Below are 23739 nucleotides of genomic sequence, written 5' to 3'. Positions count from 1 at the left end.
TGTCTTAAACAGTGAGGAATACTACTGACGCTTGATTTCTTTTTTTCGTCTCACAAAATATACATAACGTGGAACATTGGATACATACATATCACAGAATCACAACAAATTAATATAGTGCAATATTCCAAGTCAGCATCATGGATTGACTTTATATTATTTATTAGCAGTCTCTTACATTAGAAAATACAATTTAAATAAGTACAAGGTAATACTGGTAGGCGACAGAGCTTATTTTGTCTTTTGCTATGTGTATATTGTTTGCCTTGTAACAAAAGAAATTAACAAACGACTGTTCTCTGACCTGGTGATTTTTGATAACTGCCAATGAAATATTTTTATTCTGAAAAGAAAGGGAACCGGAAGTTGGATATTTAACAAACGCCTTAGAAACCACAGGAACAGGAAGTGAGACGCAGACATAGCCTATAAACTTTCTCTGGCTGATTTCAGGAGTTACTATAGTTACTCTCTTTTAATTCGTATTTTTAGTAATTTGCTGGTAAGTTGAACATCTTTAATTTTGAATTCTGACACAAAACATTCTACCTTCTTGCCATTTTAAAGTGTTGAGCTTGTTAACAGTAGCTTAGGCTATGTCCTTATCGCCAGGATAGTTAACGATAGCTTTTAGTTAAGATAACGTTAGCTTATATTTACGAAGCATTGGATTTATGATGTAAAGAGTGAAATAATATGTTTTGTATATGTGCCTGCAATAAGTACAAAGCACACTGTTTGTGGCAGTGTGATGTAGATTGCAGTGACGTGAGTTTGCATGAGTTTACGTTAAGGTATTGTGAACTGTGAACAGAGTGGATAAGAAGCTTAAGATACATATTTCTCAACTGAGGTCGCATTGTTGTCGAAGTGGAATTAAAGTCATTTGCGCTATCTAAACCTCCCAACTGTTCTGACTGACCTTTTTGTTCTGTAAAGTCACAACCCAGGTCTTGCCTGTTTTTCCTGATAGCATTCGTGTCTATATTTTATCAGGTTATCTTCAGAAGCTCCCACTAAAGATGACGCTGCAATGGACTGTTGTGGCCCTCTTTCTCTATGTGGAGATGGGCATTCTTGTCATCCTCTGTTTACCCTTCATCTCAGCCAGGAGGTAAGTAGTAGTCTCCCAAAACCCTACATGTAGTTCATATTTGTATTATCACAACATGATCTCATAAAATACCCAACTGAAAGATAGGGTAAGGGTTGCACCTTGCTGTGACAATATACTGGCATTGTAATGATTTTGCAAAATATTGTTATTGCATAATGGAGGAGTCAGTGTCAATAAATGCTTGTGTTTATGGTGGTTACAGATGGCAGAGTATTTTCCAGCTGAGGATCTGGAGCTGTATGTCGAGGTTCTGGAACAAAGTGTTTCTCACAATGATTATAATACTCATTGTTCTCTTCCTTGGTAAGTAAAACATGAAGTGTGAACAGAATGTTTTCTTCATGTTGATTTATCATAATAACCAACCATATAGGGGACAGGGACCCTCAAAGTTGTCCCCTATTTAATTTCAACACTGCCTACAGACACCGTTATCCTCTTAAAAATATATATAAATAAAAGTATGGTTTGCTGATAATCTAAAGCTTATTAGAGTTATCCACGATATTAACAATCTTAGTCATTTGGGGGTCATTTGGTCCCAAAAATGTGTGTATTTTATAAGGCAGACACTTCTTTACCTCATGTTGCCATCACTATTGGTCTGAGTATGTTTTGGATGAATCCCTGAGCCATACACAGCAACAGGCAGAGCGTCACTCAGATCGAGCAGAGCATCCCTTTACTATTGTCTTTAACATACACCTTCACATGATTTTGCACCACACAGTTTTGCTGACTTGTTCTTCCCTATTATGTACGTTTATTTAAATCTTCTGTCAGTCATGTGATGATAAACAAATGGTAAAACTGAAGTAAGGTTAAGCAGAAAAATGATGGGCAACATTAAGTATTCATATGTTTGGACTAACCTACCCAATTTACTAAACCTGCACAACATGAGAGATGTCTACCCTACAAATTACTTTTAAAAAAAGGACAAAAATAACTACGTATGTATTTTGGACTCCGAAATATATTATCATTAAGGTTCATCAAACCACTTTCTTGCACTCTCTCAAATATATTGCCTGTAGGGATGCCAACGATTATTCGATTATTCGAATATTCGCTACAGTCTCCATAATCGAATATTATTTTTAAAAATCGATTTTATTTATATATTTTTTTTTTTATTATTTGTTTTTTTTTGTTTTTTTCTGGCTTAGTTTCAACCATATATATATATATATATATATATGCTAATAATAGTAATAGTATTAATAATTGTCATTGGTCACACCACCAGTTTGTTTTACTGTAAACTTGGAGGAAGCCTCCGTGCAGAGCAGACTGCTGCTGCAGCACGCTACACACCGACCCCGCCCCCCCTCTCCCTCACACGTGCGACTAAAGATGAACAAAGCGGCAAGTAAAAAGAGTTCCTCCTCGTGGAACTACTTCGAACTTACAAGTCCAAAGGAAGTTAAATGCAAGCTCTGCGAAAAGACGTTGATCTATCACAGCTCAACCTCAACAATGCGTTGGCATTTGAGTGCGAAGCACGCCAAAGAGGTTACAGAGAAAGACGCAGCACAGCCGGCCATTACCAACTTCACTTCAAGGCCACGTCGTTGTGATGACATGCTTGTTTGTTGTTTGTACTGTTAAACATGTTCCAGTAAAATAATAATAAATAATCGATTATTATTCGCCAGGGCTGACGAATAATCGATTTTGATCATGGTCAGTTTCTGGCAACCCTAATTGCCTGTATGGAGAATTACATCAAAATTCCCCAGTATAAAAGGTCTAACTTTGTGTCATTGTCTTTCTTTAGATGCTGTGCGTGAGGTGAGAAAATATTCAGCTAAAGATCTTGGCTCCGATGCCAAGCTGCAGCCCAACATGTTCGATCACCTCCACATGAAGCTTTTCAGAGCCCAGAGGAACCTCTACATCTCTGGCTTTGCTGTCTTCCTCTGGCTGTGAGTCTTTGTTGTCTTATACTGATACCATATAAAATGTGTTTCCCAGACCCCTGTAATTCCCACTGTCTTTTTGCAGGGTCATGAAGCGAGTGGTCACCTTGATAAACCAACTGGCATCAGCGTCTGGCAGCACGGCTGCTCTTCAGCTGCAGGCTGACAACGCTAACCAGGCAGCCAAGAAATGCACAGAGGACAATGAGCTGCTGAAAAAGGTAGGCTCCACATTGGTTCGGCATTGACTACACTAAATACGTTTTATATTATAATGCAAAATCTTCGTCAGACAATTGATAAGTCTGCCACTCTTCTAATGAACAATGTGTATGTACGTGACTTCTAAAAGCAAACAAAATGTGTTGGAATTTATAAGTTGCTTTTTTTGCTTATAATTTAAACTCCTCTTACAGTGGAGATTCTTTTTAGACATTGTGAGACAGTTTAAAACATTTCCAGGCCAGATTCCTGGGTGTTTTCTTTCTTTTAACATCCAATCCTCTTGTCCAGGTGAGTGGCCAATGGGTGGTCAGTCACACTTTAGTTAATGTACCTTGTGTTGTCCAAAACCCTGTCATTTACAACCATCTGTTTGTGTTTTGCTTGTATATAGAGACACACACAATTGACCCCACCTATGTTTGAGACACTTATCTATCATGCTTTGTTTGCTTCCCTTCATTAACCATCTTTAAATGTGAAGACACACTGTGAACATTTCATCTCTATCGTAGCAATTAGCTTGACAAATAACTGTAACTGTGATAATCATTTTCAGACTCTGATGGAGGGGAAGGGCGATAAGGCTACTGCAGAGGGCATGGAGCTGTTGAGGAAAGAAGTGGAGAAAATGAAAGGGGAGCTGAAGACCTCAGAAGATGGTAAATATCCATGTACATGTGCAAATATCCTCCGTCATGTTAAATGATTTTCACACATCGTCTAAAATGTGGCTTCCCTATGTTCATGTGTGCTTGTTTCCCCTTTAGCTGTGAAGAAGTCCCAGTCCGAGGCAGACGTAATGAAGAAGCAGACAGATGGTCTCGCCAGGGAGTACGACCGACTGCTGAGAGAACATCAGGAGCTCCAGGTGATGCTTGCTCTTAAATACAGCTGGATAATGACTTGTTGGGTCATTCGCTACCTAGACATAACAGTTTCAGAGTGCAGTTAAACCTAATCATCATCATCATCAGGCAGGTGGGAGGCTTCTCCGTATTTCAAGTTTTAGGAAGCCTGTCCATTTCATTATCGGCTAAAAGTACGTTTCCTTAAGTGCTAGGTACTATGTTTTGACATACAAATACTGTTAATTATAATTAAAGAATTACATTTAAAGAAGATCAAGGGATTAGATTTAGATTTTACCATTTCATCTGTAAAGGTTAGTGAAAACCCCAATGGATTAATGTTGCTTTACATAATGTTATATCACTTTAACTGGCATTTTCTTTCATTTTCATTCCAGAATCTTCAAGATGGTGAAACCAAAAAGGACGACTAGTTATCGTAAAGTCCCTTTTAAGGTTGACTTTAACCCAATCAGGACAGAGCCACTGCACCAGGTGCTTTACCTTCATATAACACCATGTGTCAGAGTGCATATCACAATACCAGAATGTGCCACTCTGAGGTAAAGCCATTTGCTGATCACAGTAACGTTTTTAAAGCATGGAGTTAGGTTTTTTTTATCAGGACATCAGATTAGCTTTGGTTTATTTGGAGTAATGTTAATGGTGTCCTGTTTCTGATTTGTGCGCTTTGATCTAGAGAATTGCTTTTTTTTCCTAGTCATCACTCGAGGGACTGTAATTGGAGAGTTTAGCCAGTAAGTCTGATCACAGAGCACTTCATATGTTAAAGAATTGTGCAACAAGTTGGGCTGTTTTATGGTTTGTGGCATTAGTTTTGCAAAGGGCACAGCGTAGGGTCCATCATGTGTTGAAACTAAGCTTGAGCAGTACAGCTATGAATGTATTTTGATACTGAGGATTTGCTTTGTGTTACTGTAGCAGGAACACCTGCCACTTTAACAACATTATGCAATGTCCGTCTTTGCAAATATATTTTGCATGTACAGTTGCACTTCAATAAATGTTGCTTTATTCCGGTTGATGATATGTACATCTCAATTATGTTTTGAGATGTCCAACATAAATACGTACAGTAAATACGTTTGTTATTCTTTTGGTTTCTTGCTTAGTTTAAAGTTGTAGACTTGACTTGAAGAAAATCTGACGTAATAGATCTGTGGATGAAACTGTATATCTGTAGGGATAGAAATCTTATTATCTAACTGAAGGTTTACACGTCTTAACTTGAACGTTCCGATTTGTTGTGTATTTTCTGCACTGTGTGTTTCATGCGTATAATAGTGTGAGAGTTGCACCAGGGGAGTTACTGTGTGCTTCCTGAAAGGGGCTGTATGTTTTTTGTTATATCACCTTTCTCCAGAAAGAGCCTTGAAACTGAGGTTCTTAATGTTCCCCGTCGTTCTTTTATAAATAAATAAGGATATTGAGCTCACAAAAGTTACTTTCAGGTTGCATAAATGCCTTTTTAAGTTGAGTTTGGACGTTTCTTCGGAAATCCGACGAAAGTGCCTTTAAGGTAAATGTTCACTTTGTTAAATAAAGATCATTTTCTTTATGTTGTGCCTTGTTTCAAATGAATAACAACAACACACATTGGATATTAAAAGTTTTATTTTAGTATGACATTTAAGATATTCTTTGAAATGTTACAAAAATAATCCAGAAAACTATATATTCTGATTTATTTTGATGCAAGCAAATGCATCACTGAGATTGATAGCGACTTCCTTCCTCACGTCTCTCTGAGTCTGTATAGTGGCCACCTGTGCCTGAAACTTAAACCTGAATGTAAAAGACAATATCACATAATGTTAACAAAATGATACACATCCATTGTGGAAATAAAGTCTTACAAAATGATAATATGCTAGTATAAATGTACATACTAAACAATTGTCATGAGATACAATAGCAAGGCGATTTGACGGATTTCAAGAAAATGGGTTTCTTATGGGATAAAGCTGTTTTATTTAACAGAATTGTTTGAAAAACCTGAGAATAGACCATGATATTTATATGTGTGGGTTTTGGCACAGGAGTTCATACACACGCAAAAATACACAAGAAAAAACAAATGTCTCCTAAAGACAGACTGATCAGTGAAACATAATGTATAGCAATGGCTTTTTTCACAGCAGAAACATAAATGGGCATTTCCTGTGGTCACACACGGAGGAATATTTTTGCCTAAAGATTAAAACGACATACAGTATATCTTTATATTTTCATTAACGTTCTAACAGTACACATTCTGCCTATTCTAAGGCACATCACATGGCAGACACTAGCAAGCATTGACCTCAACTAGCGGTTTAAACAAAATGGCTGTTAAAAAAGTCTGCCTCCAAAAGTGAGAGATATTCTGAGCAAATGCTATCTAATACTAGCTATCAGCGTTGTGACAGACTGTTGTGTACTGTTTATTCTTGATGACATTTATTTTCCTTTTCAATACCATATTTAGAAATTGTGTTGTCTAAAAGCAAAATGGAGGAGCATCCATTAGACAAACGGGTAAGCAAAACTCACAAAAATACAATTTCCATGTTTAGCGTATGAGTACCAATGGAACAAGTTCACATCCAAAAAGCGCACAACACAAACTGCAATACAATTACACGTTGGCCTAAAGTAAATGACTAAAATTAAGACTTAACTTTTTTTCTAAGTGAGTGTAAAGACTTCCATTCCTTTACAAGTCAAATGAAATGGCATTCAGATATGTTTAAGATGTGAGACATTATTTAGAGAGGTAACTGTTGAGTGAATGACCCTTACGAAAATGAACTATAGTATTACTATAGTTTACTATAAGAGTTGTATAGTATCCTATAGTAAGTTTGTAGAGTTCTTTTATATATATATGTTTGTAGTATTTTTCACCAGCTATCGTATTACTATAGTCTTTTCTGTAGTGCCATTTTACTAGCTATTAGCCCTATAATATTTCAATAGTAATACTATGTATCTAGATCTTTGTAGTATTCCTATATTATTTTAAATATTATAACTATAGTATAATATATAGTGTTTCTGTAGTTGTTTTTTGAACACACTATAGACCACTCCTATAGTAATATGATATTGTCATAATGAATGCATATTATTACCATAGTGTTTGTAAAAGTATTACACTCCTAGAATTAATGTCATTTTTTTTAACACACTGCTGTGTCAAAGGCAATTCAACACATTCAGTGTCATTTCTGAACTATTTTACACAGTGTAGTAGAAAAAATAAAAATGCACATAGTCAACACATTAGTTTTGACTAACACTGGGCTAACATTGGACACTGTCATTGGGCACTGTCCTGCCCAATCACGGTTGAGTTATTTCAAATGTATCATTTTTCAACTGTCCAACTGTCCATCAAATGTCCCAACTGCCATTTCACCTCTGGCTGCTGTGGAGGATGGATGTCAGCAGAGGAGAGTCTAACGGCCCCTACACACGGCGGCGTGCGTTGCCGCTTGGCGGTGGGCGTGTCTTGAGCTTGGGGAATCAACGCGAGCAGCCCGACCAACAACCAACCACATGAATGTCCCGCCCCGGACATACAAAGCATTCATGCTACATCCATGCTGGCTAAATATACTGTCTATGATTGCTAGCTGTCCATTCAAACGAAATACACTGGATATAAACTCCCCAAACAAGCGAAAACCTACCAGTTTCCCCCACTGTCTCTGCCACCTCCCCCCATGCCTGGCTCCTCCGGTTTGTATCCCTGTATGTTCCCTACCGCCACGATCATTTTCTCCTCCTTTTGTTGACATATGGGAAATGACTGCGGTCTGGCTCTCCCAACATACACCCGGTTTGATTGGCTACTGCTTGTACTGTCAGATTTACATACGAGGGATTTGATTGGCTAACGCCTCCGTCGAGGCGGCAAAAGTAGAACATTGCTCTACTTTTGCAGCGAGCACCTCGAGAGAAGCTACGCTTTACTACCAGAATGCAGTTCGGCGAATCGTGACGTCACCCCATTCAAAGTGAATGGGTAGAAGCGTTGAAGCGGCAACGCACGCCGCCGTGTGTAGGGGCCGTAACTCTAGGTAAGTTACAGAAACAAAACGTTTTTAACAAAGTGCAGTAGGGCCTGGCTCATTTCGTGGCATCTGCAGGCAGTGGCAAGTCCTTCCGGCATATGCCACAGAGGCCGCTACTCTGTGGTAGCTGTGGCAAGTACTTCCGGCATATGCCACAGAGGCGGCTACTCTGTGGTAGCTGTGGCAAGTACTTCCGGCATATGCCACAGAGGCCGCTACTCTGTGGTAGCTGTGGCAAGTACTTCCGGCATTTGCCACAGATGCCACAACTTGCCGAGACATCTGCCGCTGCTCAACGGGAGTTGCCACAAGATGCCAGAGTAAGAGAAGGTTTACTGTAGCTGCCACTCGCCTTCCGTGGCAAATGCTGCTATTTAAACCCGTATGTATCGTGTAAAATGTCGCTGTTTTGGCATGACTTTATCGAACTGATCTGTACACAGGACTGATGATCTGTACACAGGGTTGGGTTGTAACGGAATACATGTAACGGCGTTACGTAATCAGAATACAAAAAACAAGTAGCGTAACTGTATTCAGCTCGCGTTACATTTGATAAACAACTAATCCGAATACAGTTACTTTCGTAAACCTGAAGTGAATACATATTGGAATACTTATTGGAATTATTGGTGGAAAAGTTTCCTCACAAAATGTATCCTAATATTCATTACCGGCAGAACTGTGTGCACACATGGATGTATAATAAGAGTGTGCACAGCGCAGCAGCATGTATGTGAGGCCCCGCCCCCGCACGCAGATGAGAGAGATCTCTTTTTAAATATATAGAAAGTTAGAAACGGAGATGGTTCGATAAAACGTGCAAGATAACGTTTATAGCATTTCTTTATTGTCGAAATTATGACATTTCATAACGGGATAACATCAAAGTGAATGGCCTGCTGCTGCTGAAGGCATGGGGCAAATATAAGTCCTTTGGCTAATTTATAAAGTAAACCTTAGCATCTCACTAGCAGTGGCAACTGCAATCAGTTACAGCTGCCCTAAGTCTGTAGCCAAGTCTAATAACATCTGTGTACACGTTGCTGTGTCAATACAGATATTTATTTGTTAATTATTTGTCTTTACTAGTCATAGGCTACACCTGGTTTATCGTAGCAAGCAGTGGAAACTCCCCTCAAGAAGCGACAATTGCCAAGGGCGTTGCAACCCTCACTTGCCAATATTTCATCATAAATATAGCACGTTTGTTTATTTTAGCAAACCATGCTCCAAGTAAAATTGAATAGAAATGATAATGTATACTCTTTTTGAAAAACAGAGATCGCACATCAGTCCTGTGTACAGATCAGTTCGATAAAGTCATGCCTAAACAGCAACATTTTACACGATAAATACGGGTTTAAATAGCAGCATTTGCCACGGAAGGCGAGTGGCAGCTACAGTAAACCTTCTCTTACTCTGGCATCTTGTGGCAACTCCCGTTGAGCAGCGGCAGATGCCTCAGCAAGTTGTGGCATCTGTGGCATATGCCGGAAGGACTTGCCACAGCTACCACAGAGTAGCGGCCTCTGTGGCATATGCCGGAAGGACTTGCCACTGCCTGCAGATGCCACGAAATGCGCTTGCTGTCTCTCACAAAGTGAGCAGATATGTTGTCATAATGTGAGCAAGCTAGGGGTCTAAATACATATTTTTAAACTTAAATAAATATGTTTTGCCAATGTTGAACAGCTAACTATTGTTTGAGTTTAGCTGCCTGGATGACAATTATTTTCCTTTAAGCCGTTCTTCTATTTTATTATATTTATTTTATCTTGACTTAATGTAGCTTACACTCTTTTCTGTGACCATCATTCTTCAATCGGCATTATATTGATAGCATTAGCAGCTATATGTTTAATGCTATCTAGCTACTTTGGCTAGGTTTCATTGTTCGGCCAGATGTGGCGGGAAAGTGCAAGTGAGAAGACCGACAGAGGCTGCGTTGATATACAGTCTCTTACAGTGCAAATACGTAATTTACTCGCACTAAAGTTATTAGTAGTACGTGTACACTACAGTTTACCTGTTTCTGACTAAAACATCAGCCACTACTCTATACTTGCAAATATTATATTGTGTAGAAGGGAGATTTCATATCTGCCTCTTGTCACTGGCAACTTGTGTATGTGAGATGCAGCGCCACAACACTGCACGTTGGGCCTTCCCTTCCGATTATTTGATTGGTCGGAAGGGAAAGGCCTGACATGTCCCTGACACAGCGGACTGCGGGTGTAGTATAGAGTGAGTAGCGTGCAATACTGTGTTTCACCACACATTAATTTAGAGGGGCGCTGTTTCAGTCTTTGTAAAAATACTCACTGACAACAGCGGAGAGATGTTTTTTAATACAAATAAAAAATATGAAGAAATTCCCAGCCTCCAGGAGAAAACGCCACTGGAGGCTGAGCAGAATATCCCCTGTGCTTCGCTAGAAGTTGTCTTTATGGGTGAAGTTAATTAACTTAAAATTACCATACTGCTTATAATTTATATAAGGTGTGTATTAATGGGTTTAACTAGAAGATGATAGATGATGGCATTTAATTTAATCTGGCATAATATGATTAGTCAACATCAGGATGAATTTGTCTTTTTTTTATAATTACAGGAAGCGGGAATGAGCTGCAGGAATCTGTTAAAGTCCTAGCAAAAAGGAAATTAATAGAATAATCTACAGTATCCAAAGCACAAACCATCTCCTGGAAGAAACAGGTGAATTTGGATTTGTCCTGGATAGGATTTTAAAATACAACACAGACTTCCAAGAGTTTATAGATGTTGATAGAAGTGAGAACATCAGTAACTTTGACAGATTCCAAGTGCACTTTTCTGAAGCACCGGATCTTCAGCCTGTCCTAAGAGAAGTCTGTCAAACTCAGGTATACATGTATCATGCTTGTTAAATTGTGTTTCAAAAAATCACACAGATCAGAACTTTACTTTGTGCTGTGCTTGCTCTTATTGTTTTGTTCAGCCAATAACCAGTTCTTCTGAATGGCCTAACTGATCTACTTAAGAAGAAAATTCCAGAAGTATTTGATGAACTGCAAACTAATGCCATTCTTACCGAGAAGACCAGCCTCAAACTTGTCAAAGTTTGCTTCTCTGACTTGGTGGAGAGGCATGGGTTGTAAGTATATGAATGTGAAATGTGTTTATATATAGGGGTTGGGACACTTTTTCCCTTAATTTCATTGCCCAACCATTTCTGTTTCGGGCCTGAAATTGTTCTTGTACATTTTTTACATTTAAGTTATTCATATTCTGTGAACAATGTATTTTATTTTGTTAATAAAGTCCCTATCTTTCAAATTGAAACTGCTCTGCTTGCTAACTTGTATTTGTTGATATCATACTTACTATAGGGATGAATACATCATTATTAAAGCTAATTAACTATAGATTCACTATAAGATCACCATAGCCAACTCTATAGTATTACTATAGTAATTTGCTGTAGTGTGTTCCAAAAAACCATAGAAATAATATATAAAGCACTATAGTGATACTACATAAAACTCAATAGTATAGCTATAATAATTTCCTATAGTGGCTGAAAAACCATAGAAATACTACAGGAAACACTATAGTATAACTGTAACTTCACTATAAGATCACCATAGCCAACTCTATAGTATTACTAAAGTAATTATCTATAGTGTGTCCCAAAACACCATAGAAATACTATTGCAGTTTTTTGTGGTATTTCTATAGTAATTCTCAATAGTAATACTATAGTGTTTTTTCGTAAGGGGAGGCACACGTCAAAACAACATCAGACAAGCCTTCTGAACGTTATTGAAATACATATTTCCATTCCCTCATACATAACCTGTTTGAAATCATCAGTTCCTTTTTTTTTTAAGGCCTTATTTTATCCTCTCTGTTTGAATTTGGTGTAGTGCCTCTAGTTTATAAGGCCACTTATCCTCCTGTCCACGAGTGATGACAGGAATAAAAACAGTGCTGGTCTTCAGGATCAAACTGTTTTTTTTAGTATGTACAAATCCAACCCAGTCTCATGGCATTTCGTGTTCACCAACACGATTTTTAATCTATTGATTCGTGTTCACCATCACGATTTGCCCCTTTTTTTCGTGTTGTACAGCACGATTTTAAAAGCAATGTATTTCTACTGGTAACGTGTTTCGTGCCTGCAGGCTGCAGCACGTCTTTTTCTCCGGTCGGGTCGTGGAAGACCGGAAGCTGTGTGGTTCATAAAAACATGTTCTTACTCAATATCAAGCCACAATTATTGCTTTTATTTTAAAATCGTATAATTTCTGACTTTTGTTGCCGTCTGTGAGGAAAATAAATGGGGCTCAGAGCCTCAGGATACTGAAATCTGTATTTTTAAATATTTCTTTCCTTCTAATTTGTTATTCTTTTCAAAATAACACACTGTTATTTACTCACCAATAACACACAATTAGACTTGATTTTATTTATTGGTTTAATTCCATAATCTCGGGCTTTTTTGGTGTCCGTCAGGAACTGAATTTCAAAATAAAAATAACCGGAAACAGACGTAGGCCTATAAGGGACATTTCGAACATCATTGCGATTGTCAACATTTCTGAGTTTAGGATGGCTGAAGACACTACACTACCCATAATCCCCAGCTATCGTTTAGGACTACAGTCCTTACGCAGAGCGTCAAACAGCTGTGTGAAATGGAACGAAACCACGCTAGATTATCCAAAACTGGAATCGAACACCCCCCCAGAACTACACATGCTGGCTATTGTGTTTCGCAACATGTTCTATGGGACGTCTCTACTGAACGTTTTCGTTTTTCCCACAATTAGAAGTTGCCATTATTAAACACATTGGAGTTATCAAATGAAAAACATATAATTAATAAATGGGTGAAAATCACTTGTGTCCATAATGCGCAGCATTAATGTATACCCACATGACAGCTCATTGCTACTTTGTAATTCTACTCCACTACAATTCAGAGGTTAACCTGGTATTTTTACTCCACTGCATTTATTTGAGTTACTTTGCAGATTCTGATTAATTATGTGAAATATATAAACAACCCTTAAATCAGACTTTAGTTACACCTGAGTAAAATGCAGGTAAGGTGATTGTCAAGTGCCAACAATCAGGAGAGATATTTGATAGTTGGTGCTTGAGAAGACTAAACATGTATCTGCAATTGACATGAATGGAAACAAGTAATAAAGTATATTCATTACTCGTTATTCTCTACTAATACTTAATTAAAGACTGTATATTATGGCTATTTTGCACATCCCTTTCAAGATTTTCAAAGGTTTATTGACATATCATACACAACTACGGTGTAGTTATGCAATGAATGAAAAACTTGGGTCACAGGTTCCTCAACAGTGCATTACAAGACATCTATCAATATGTGTGTACCACCACCATTAAACTGTCATATTCTGCACATTTCTTATTCTATCTACATACATAAGAGTATAATTAATGTGTATAATATCAGTTAAAATAAGTGCTTCAACATAGTTAACATTGCAGGAAAGCAATATAGTAGACGTTAATTACTTTGTCAGGCTTAATATTTAATATTTAATGTTTAAATAAAGGTTAATCCGTTTTTCTGTTTTGCACCTCCTCCTATTAATATCTTTGTACATCCTGCACTAAACTGTTTTATTGTAGAGATCACTTATAGTATCTTCTTGATTTTTTATATTCTATATTTATACTTTTAATCAAATATAACACATACAAACAATAATTCAATAACGTGCTTTAACCACTAGGAGGTGCACACAAGGTACACACAGCCATAACAACTTTGTATTATTAGTGTGTATGTACAACATCTGAAGATGTATAGTTTTATGCATGCTTTCACATCATTTTACAGCATATTGCTATACTATTTCAGACTCAGTATTTACATTCAAAGAAAATCAGTAATATCTTTAAAAACTACAGTCCTTTTCTATCAGCTGTGCACCGTTATGGTGTAAATATAACCTATCTATGAATTAGATCAAATGTAAAAGTCAGCCGAATTAGTGTTGATACTGCAAGGAGACGTATTGTGTGAAGAGAAATTGAAGATGTTGTTTAATTGTTGATATATTTATGATCCACGTCAAGTATTCAGTTTCGGCGCCATTTCTTCCAGTTTTTCCAAAGGTCTTCTCATCAGGGCTCTCTAAATAAAGAACTACGGCAGATCTGTAATATGTAATGCAGCCGAACCGTGTATTACAATGCCGTTATGTGATGACTTTCAAAGAGAAAAGCAAGAGCACTCGGAATTAAGTATTATTTTATACTTTTAAAATGTTTTCCGGATTTCATATAATATAAACACCAACTCCCAGCATGCATTGCGGCTAACACATCCAATCAGAGAGCTTAAAACCTTAGCTGAGGATCTTGGGTAATCGCTCGAAATGCCTACGTCTGTTTCCGGTTATATTTATTTTGAAATTCAGTTCCTGACGGACGCCAAAAAAGCCCGAGATTATGGAATCAAACCAATAAATAAAAGCAAGGATAATTGTGTGTTATTGGTGAGTAAATAACAGTGTGTTATTTTGAAAAGAATAACAAATTAGAAGGAAAAAAAGATTTAAAAAATACAGATTTCAGTATCCTGAGGCTCTGAGCCCCATTTATTTTCCTCACAGACGACAACAAAAGTCCGAAATTATACGATTTAAAATAAAAGCAATAACTGTGGCTTGATATTGAGTAAGAACATGTTTTTATGAACCACACAGCTTCCGGTCTTCCACGACCCGACCGGAGAAAAAGACGTGCTGCAGCCTGCAGGCACGAAACACGTTACCAGTAGAAATACATTGCTTTTAAAATCGTGCTGTGCAACACGAAAAAAAGGGGCAAATCGTGATGGTGAACACGAATCAATAGATTAAAAATCGTGTTGGTGAACACGAAATGCCGTGAGACTGGGTTGACAAATAACATGTCCCATCGATCTTGTGCTACCATTAAAACCAAAAATATATAGTTTACTCTTCTTTATAAGAAAAATAATAACAGCATATACAGTACATTCAAGAAATATTGAAGTTATATCAAAGTTTCTGTCAAATTCACAAAGCCTTCATATGCCCAGTAGTGGTATAAATATAGAATGTATGCTTTATATGAGATGATTGTATGTGATTCCCTGCAAATCTCATTTAAATGTGCGTGCATGTGTACAGTATCACTGTACATACTATAGGTGTAAATATATTCATAAATACATACGTGTGTGTGTGTGTGTGTGTGTGTGTGTGTGTGTGTGTGTGTGTGTGTGTGTGTGTGTGTGTGTGTGTGTGTGTGTGTGTGTGTGTGTGTGTGTGTGTGTGTGTGTGTGTGTGTGTGTGTGTGTGTCGGGTCAGTTCTGTCACAGCCGCGTCTCCCTGTCTGCCGTTTGTTGTGATTGGTCAGAATTAGAAACAACAAACTCTTCCTTCCTGAGTGCTTCCAGCTCTGTTCCGCCGTTGGCCAGTGCTCCATGGACGGCATTTCTTTCCTCCTTCCTCAGCTGCCGACTGAGCAGAATGAAGCCCGGGATGCAAATAATGAAGGAGATAGACCGTAGGCTCAGAGTCAGACCCAGGTATGCTATCCTGAGAAGTTAAGATGTACACATCACATGATTACTTACTGAAACAAAATAAAAAAACGTGACACTTCTTAGGACCTTTCTGGAATTATAAGGATTGTTTCCTTTTAATGATTTTTAAAGCGAAGCAAGCATTGCAACAGAGTTTCTATAATTTCAAAGTTGGTTCATCATTTTCCATCTAGGCAATATCAAGGGGCTCAGTGTTTTTGTCTGAATCAGTTTAAAATGTCATGTTGTTTTTCTTTGCAAAATAATATAAAAAGTCTCATGTTCATCGCAGAACTTCAACTGTACTACCTGTATGCAGTGGTGTTGTAGATTCGACAGGCTCCTAAGCCTCCACACCTCTTCTGACCCCATTTAAGACATGTGGTGTCAATGATTGCTCCAAAGTAGATCGGTGCTGGGATCCCCGCTGTGAGCAGGAAACATTGTGAAGAAACATGGAATAAGGATTTAAACCGATGCTAACACATTTTCATGGTTTGCATTGCATCTTAGACCAGCTCAAGAGAGGAAGTTTAAGCGGACTTACCTAGGGTACGAGTTGCCATAGCGTGGAAACCTAACGCCAGGGATTTCAGCTGTGGTTTGATGCACCTGCATAAAAAAAATAGTAGACTATTTAGAAAAAAACAGCCCATTATAGATTAACTCAGTAACCGTCTTACTCTTATTGTAATGCAATGAGTAGAAACCTCAATTTCGGACACCCTAAGAATATAAACCATGCACGTTGCATCACTATTTCATGATGAAGGGATACATTCATTGTATGGCACTGGGTTGAAAGTACATTAGTACATGACATTAACAACAATTTATGTTCAGTGAGGTCAGTGCAGTTCAACAGGATCAGATGATATGGCTTAAGGAAATTGTGTAAGTATGTGTAAGAGTGTGTGCGTGTCATATGAAGGGAACGGTTGTCACGATCTGTCTGCGTTGTGTTTTGTCTTGTTTAGATCTGTCCTTGGTTTCCATGTCTCTGTTCCCTCCTACCTGTTTACTTGATTGTGTTCACCTGGTGCCCCTGTGTTTTCTCCTCCCTCCTCACCTGTCTCTTGTTTCGTTGATTAGTCTTGTGTGTATTTAAGTTCTGTTTTTGCTGTCTGTCATTGTTGGTTTCTCGTTTGGCTGAGACTGTATTCTCAGGGTAGTGTTCTGTTTTTTGTCACCTACAACCTTGAAATAAAGGTATTTTTCTCTGTTCAATCTGCATTTGGGTCCTGCCTGTTTCACTAACCCTAACAACGGTGTCTCTGTGTTGAGTGGAGACACAGGGCTGTGTTGCAGAATAATCTATCTTCTTGTCCAGGGGATCTCAAGTTATGGTGACAATGTAGGGGACCAGTATAAGATTGATGGCAGCGACAGTAACAGTGCACACATAAAGAAAACATTTATTGTTGATTTCACATCCATACTAAACTGCAGATTTGTGTATCGTTATCGATAGCTTTAGCCAACAGCAAAAGCATTGCTTTATAAACTTTTTGTGACATACTATACTATTTTTTGGAATACAGCACTATATTTCATGACATTTACTGTGCCTTCTGTATTCATACAATGTCTTACTATGTTTATTAAATGGCAAACTATGATACATGCTTTGTGCCATATTAATGCCATTTTAAATCATGATTTTATTATTTATTATGATCCTATTTTCGGGCCCTACTATTCCAGGTATTCTCAAATCCCTTAACTAAGCGCACATGTACGGAGCCAGAAGATCATTAATATCATATAATTAAAACACCTGTTGCCAACTGTTACAACCCCCTCCCCTCCACTAGGGGTCTCTGTCTGTGTTCGCTGCTTGCTGGCTCTTAATAAATCTTGTAAATAAATATGCTTTCTGTTACATGTCAAGTCTTCTTGCCTTCCATCTTCGTTGCAGCATTTGAACTGGGTTGTAAAATAACTGAATTCTAGATTTTTGTCTAACTCAAGAGGTCAACAGGTCCTTCGTTTGTAGAAAGCAATGCCTAATATCCATGCATTCTAGCCATACTGTGATATTTCATGATGTTTTTCACAGAATATACCATGACTTTTCTGCAATTTTTTCCACATATCTTCATGATGTTTGGAAACACTATAATGTCATTATATAATCGACATATTATTCTTTGAACTTTCCACTGACCACTGTCATTTTTCAACAAACTATACTATGAATAATATAATATAATATATTATAACTTTTTCATGTCATTTTACACAGACTATGTTACGATGCTTTGCACATTTTTGACATACTACACTGACTTATTTTTGCACATTTTCAACTTTTTTTCATGATTACATTGCATTTAACTGACACTTTTATCCAAAGCGACGTACAATAAGTGTGTTCGACCAACAAAATACAAACTTGAAGAAAACAGAATCATATAAGTACATCAGGTTTCATAGAGCAAAAACATTTCAAGTGCTACTCAACTGGCTTTAGGTAAGCCAGTCCTTTATTAGTATATAAGTGCTTTGTTAATAGTTCTATCGCTCGAAGTGGAGTCGAAAGAGATGAGTTTTCAGTCTGCGCCGGAAGATGTGCAGGCTTTCTGCTGTCCTGATGTCAATGGGGAGCTCATTCCACCATTTTGGAGCCAGGATAGCAAACCCACGTGTTTTTGCTGATGGGAACTTGGGTCCCCTTCGCAGCGAGGGTGATATTTTCGAAATACTACATTGTGACATTTATTATATATTTTTTTGAGAAACTGTAGTCTGACATTTTCCATGATATTTTTGACAAAATACTATTACTTTTTTCACATTTGTCTACATACTATATAATTGCTTTTCTCATAATATCTTTGACATACTCTACAATGATAATGAATGATTGAATAACAAGAACTTCTGTTTTGGTGGAGTTCAATAAAGGAAAATGTTCACTGTGTAAAGAACACAGTGTATTGAGGTCAACAGTATTACTGGGGCCATACATCTGTTTGTAATCAGCATAACATTTAATGACAACACAATGTTGACATATAATATGGCCTAACCAGAACAAATAAAAAGAGAAAACAATTAGTATCCCCTAGTTAACATATCAAGAATCTGGTGAAAATCCTTATTACATTTTCAAAACAGACAAAAAGTGAAGTAATTGATGTACTAGCATTGAAGCTTATAAGATTCTTCGTAGCAGGGTAGTGATAATTACTAATTTTCCTTATATTTTTACAATTGAAATCTGACCTTATGAGAAACATGTAGGCTGGTGTGCCCCCAAGGGAGATGATAAAGGAAGTGATGACAGAGAGAGCCAGGAAATACGGGAACATCCTGTCACAGTCGTCCTTCTCAGGGCACTGCCCCGTGCTGGCCGTAAAGTTCCCAGCCACTCCGACACAGCTACAGCTAGAGAACACCTGGAGACATGTGTGGTGGGAATGTATTTATCAAATGTGGATAGAGAATCATATAGCCTACTGTATATATATATATACAAACTTTCACATATACCGTTGTTGGTCACAACATCTACTAATCTAATAATATATTGTTTAAATATTAAAGCCAACCAGGCACATAAGGATGATGTGACTACTTTGTTAGCACTCATTAGATTATGGGATCTAAGAACATTTAACTGGAAACAAATCTCACTTTATTAAGTGGAAAGTAAATAACCCTCTCAGTTATAAGCTTGAAACATAGCCAATGTTTCGTTTTGGTTTGACATCCTGCACTTTACACAGGAGTGGTGATGGTCCCCAGATCGGACCGTAACCTTTATATTCAAACAAAACTTTAAAACATGTTCCTGTTTAGGCATGTACCGTATTGTGCTGTGAATCCAGCACAATACTATGGTTTTCACACCAGAAATGACATTTCCGTATTACAGTTTAAGTACCTTGTCCACTTACTGTGTTTTTCCCTGAGCCAGAAGAGCTGGCGCAGCCAGCGAGACAGGGAGAAACATATGTGATGCCGTTCTCTCCACAGACTGGGTCCCAGTCGCTTTCTGAACAAAAGCAGTCTGAGTTGCATGCTGCGAACACTGAGTGTTTATCATAAGATATGCTATCCAAGCTGGAAAGGAGAGAGTGAGAGAAAGTACAATACAAAGGAAATGAATTATTAGGGCAGACATCATGAGGGATTTGAAATAAAAATGTATCTTTACGAGATAATCGTTATTTATTTGAAATTCATGAAGTGCATTCAAGTTATGGTAATTGATTACATGTCTATTAGATCAATAACATTAATGTGTGGTGTTGCTCAAATTGTAATATTATATTTTTACTTTGAAAACAGTAACTCCAACATACAAAATAATTTCCCATGACTAACCTGATGTATGGAAGTGTCACTCCGGCTACCTTGGCATTTTCGCAGCTCATTGCAAAGAAGAACAGCGACAGGATGTATCCGATCAGAGATGTGCCAAAGGCAAACCTGGCTGCGCCCATGATGTTCAGCTTCAGCCTCTTCATCAGTAAACCTCCAGAAAACATCCCCAGTGCCACAGCTGGGATATTAATCACACCTAAGATCAAGAGAATCAGCAACATGCTAGATACATTCTCACTGCAATGAAATGTTGCTTTCAATGATACATTTGGATTTAAACAAATACAGAGTATATGATTTATTATTGTTTCAAAGGTGGCTATCATATCTCCTTCTTGCTAATACAGAGGAGGAAACAGGACTACAAAATTCCAGTTGCCTTGATCAAAGTAGAGGCCTGCTTTTTATTTTCTCAGTCTCTTTCTCGTACCTTCATTTGACATCTATGTGAAGGCATGGTCTTTCATCTACACCCATGTCATTTGCTCTGGTCACTAATATTGCAGCAAGTCTAGGCCATGCAGGCACCTCCTTTGATGAGGCCACATAAACATAAAGACTTTCATCTTCCGTTATCATGAGATATTTCATTTCATATGCTGAGCAATTTGCATGTACCCATGAGAAAGTTGGCCTTTGATGCCGACTGCCTGAAGTGCTGCTCGATGTACTTGGGCTTGTAGGTTACCATGCCGATGAGGGAGTTCAGCTGCATAATTGACACACACAGGTAGATCAAGTACACAGGGTTTCCCAGTAGAGTTCGCAGGGATGGAATAAAGTCTGCAGAGAAATCGAAATATTGAAAATGTTTAATATGCAATATTGAAAATGTAAGAGTAAGACATGACTGTAACACTCTCTGATAAGTGCTATGGAATCAAGTTTCTGACTACATGGGTTACGTGTGACAGTAGGACATCATTTAAGTTTTGGATGTGAAAGCTGCAGTATGTAGTGACTTAACAAATCAAAAGGTAACCTGTGGAATTTGGGGAACTAGGAATACTGTGGATGTTTTTAGGTGTGGGTGGGCAAGTAGCCAAAACAATTCACATCCTGCCGTTTATATCAATCTATACAGCTACAAAAAGAAAGGCAGTAAAAAGACTTCAAGCAAGTAAACATGGATATAAATAATGCAAGTTAAAAACGTTTTTTTTTAAATCAACTTGGAAATATTTCTCTATTTCAAGCTCCTATAACTATAGGTTACTTACTTAACCCCAGTGCTCCGAGTAACATGAAGTGAGATGTCTCACTATGGGATGCGCCTCATCGCGGAGCAAACAGAAGCATCAATCTCATTACGCCAATCCTGATTGGCCGGTGATTCTTGACGTCAACGTCAGGGGAAATCACCCCCTATAAGTAGCCTGCGCCACGACGCATGCGTCATTCAAAATAAGCACCTCTTCTCGCTTCACCATAGCAAGGAGGGCCGTCTGGTGAGACATCTCACTTCATGTTACTCTGAGTACTGGGGTTACGTAAGTAACCTATAGTTCTCATTCATAACACTCCGTTTGATGTCTCACTATGGGATATTGTAGCTCCCGTATTGTCAGACGAGCTTATCTCGAAGATCACCGATCAACCAGAATTTAACAGGTGGAGTCCCGACTCAACAAGGTGCCCAGCACTGCTCGGGCCACGCTTGGAGCGGAGACGTCCAGCCTGTAAAAGCGGACAAAAGTGAGCGGCGAAGACCAGCTTGCCGCCGCACAGATGTCTTGGATGGAAACACCCTTGAACAAAGCCCAGGATGTAGCCAGGCCCCGAGTCGAGTGAGCCCGCAGACCCAAAGGTGCTTGCAGATTCTGACTCGTATAGGCCAAAGCAATCGCCTCCACGATCCAGTGGGATAGTCGTTGCTTAGTAACAGGCTTACCCTTGTGAGGTTTAGCCCAGGACACGAAGAGTTGGTCATTAAGACGAAGCTCTTTTGATCTGTCCATATATGTGTGTAAAGCCCGGACTGGACACAATAGATCCCGCTGCTGCTCCCCGGAGGAAACCAGCTGCGGAGGAAATGCCTCAATGTCAATCGGGGTACACGAACCAACCACCTTTGGTGTAAAGGCAGGGTTGGGTTTCAACAACACTCTCGTTTGCCCTGGGGCGAACTGAGTGCATGAGGGATGTACAGACAGTGCATGGATATCGCTGACCCGCTTGGCAGATGCCAGGGCCAGTAACAGCACTGTCTTGAGTGACAGATGTTTCATGTCAGCTCCCTCCAGGGGTTCAAATGGGGTCATTTTGAGCCCATTTAAAACCACTGCCAGGTCCCATAAGGGCACCAGCGGCCTGGAGACAGGGAGGAGCCTGCAAGTTCCCTTCATGAAACGGCAAACCAAAGGATGTTGGCTAGCCGTCTTACCCTCAAAGCCCACATGGCATGCAGCAATAGCAGCCAGGTACACCTTGATCGTGGAAAAAGCTCTGTGTTTATCGATCAAGTCCTGTAGAAATGATAAAATCACCCCGACAGGACATTGAAAAGAGATGTTCCTTCTTGAAGGCACCACTCCTCCAACACCCTCCACTTACAGTCGTAAAGAGACCTGGTGGAGGAAGCTCTCGCACTCTGAATAGTGTTTATCACCTTCTGAGGGAGTCCCACTGTATTCAGATTGTACCACTCACGGGTCAGGCCCATAGTGCCCCGTGCTCTGGGCGTGGGTGAAGGATCGCCCTCCCCGCCTGAGACAAACTGTCCCTGCGTGGTGGGGGCTGCCACGGCTGCCCGCACAACAGCTGATATATCTCCGCCAGCCCGTATATTGCGGGCTAGGGTGGAAACATCAGAGTAAGTGTGTGGCGTTGCTCTTTCACTCTGGCCGGAGTTAAGGGGAACAGAACCAGGGGTGGGAGCGAGTACAGAGGACCCGGAAGTCAATCGTGTACGAGTGCGTCCCCGCCTAACGGTGCGTTTAAATCGTGCATTAAAGAGAACAGCTGTCATTGAGCATTTTCTCCCCTTGCGAACAGATTTAACGCGGCTCCGCCGTAACGCACCCACAGCGGACTCTCGATCCTTGGATGAGGAGTCCAGTCTGCATAGAGTGGTGCACCCTTTGACAGTAATTCTGTCCCTAGGTGCATAACTCCCGGTACTTGTGTCGTTCTCAGAGAGAGGAGACGTCTGCCGCTCCAAGGGATCAGTTTGTGTGCCAGTGTGTGTGACTGGAGACAACGCAAACTCCCCTGGCGGTTCATACACGATATTGTGTTGTCTATCCTCACGGGGACATGAAGTCCTCTGAGAGAAGGCAGGAAGCATTTTTGGGTGGGGAACACCGCTAAAAGCTCCGGGTAATTTACGCGTGCCCGCTGGAAGTCTCTGTTCTAGAGACCTCTCACCGGGCGACCTTCGTAAGTCCCCTGTCAGCCCGTCTGACCTGCGTCCGTGGTGACCACCTTCCGTGAAAGGACTGCACCCGTAGGCGCGTCTCGCACTGGAAAAGTCGGGTGTAGTGCCACTACGCATTTCATAATCACCAAAACTCTCCGTAAGCCGTGGCGTTCGGGGTTTTGTTTTATTATGAGGCCCATGTTGAGCGGGTGCTTTACGAGGACATGTTCCTCCGTAATCTGACTCCGCTCGGTGGGTTTTATAGATAAA

General features: G+C 39.3%; 2 protein-coding genes across 2 annotated transcripts in view; one reads left to right on the top strand and one right to left on the bottom strand.

Moving 5' to 3' along the window:
* The first annotated feature begins 393 nt into the window (after positions 1–393).
* bcap29 (B cell receptor associated protein 29) lies at positions 394–5691 on the top strand. The gene is made up of 8 exons (XM_071205198.1): positions 394–502; positions 997–1114; positions 1320–1420; positions 2898–3045; positions 3125–3260; positions 3821–3923; positions 4032–4132; positions 4511–5691. The coding sequence occupies exons 2-8, from the start codon at positions 1023–1025 to the stop codon at positions 4544–4546; spliced, it is 717 nt and encodes a 238-aa protein (XP_071061299.1). The 5' UTR covers positions 394–502; positions 997–1022; the 3' UTR covers positions 4547–5691.
* Positions 5692–15183: 9492 nt separating this feature from the next.
* LOC117457653 (solute carrier organic anion transporter family member 1C1-like) overlaps positions 15184–23739 on the bottom strand; it is a 41437-nt gene continuing 32881 nt past the window's right edge. Inside the window, exons 9-15 of the mRNA XM_034097841.2 lie at positions 20730–20894; positions 20112–20307; positions 19682–19847; positions 19008–19180; positions 16327–16391; positions 16089–16206; positions 15184–15792 (exon numbers count right to left, since the gene is read on the bottom strand). Coding sequence (XP_033953732.1) covers positions 15567–15792; positions 16089–16206; positions 16327–16391; positions 19008–19180; positions 19682–19847; positions 20112–20307; positions 20730–20894 — 1109 coding nt within the window. The 3' untranslated portion in view covers positions 15184–15566. The remainder of the gene's footprint in view (positions 15793–16088; positions 16207–16326; positions 16392–19007; positions 19181–19681; positions 19848–20111; positions 20308–20729; positions 20895–23739) is intronic.

This window comes from Pseudochaenichthys georgianus, chromosome 13 (assembly GCF_902827115.2).
Source record: "Pseudochaenichthys georgianus chromosome 13, fPseGeo1.2, whole genome shotgun sequence".
NCBI lineage: Eukaryota > Metazoa > Chordata > Actinopteri > Perciformes > Channichthyidae > Pseudochaenichthys > Pseudochaenichthys georgianus.
The sequence above is the reverse complement of the archived record's forward strand: the minus strand, read 5'-3'. Positions and strand labels throughout refer to the sequence as shown.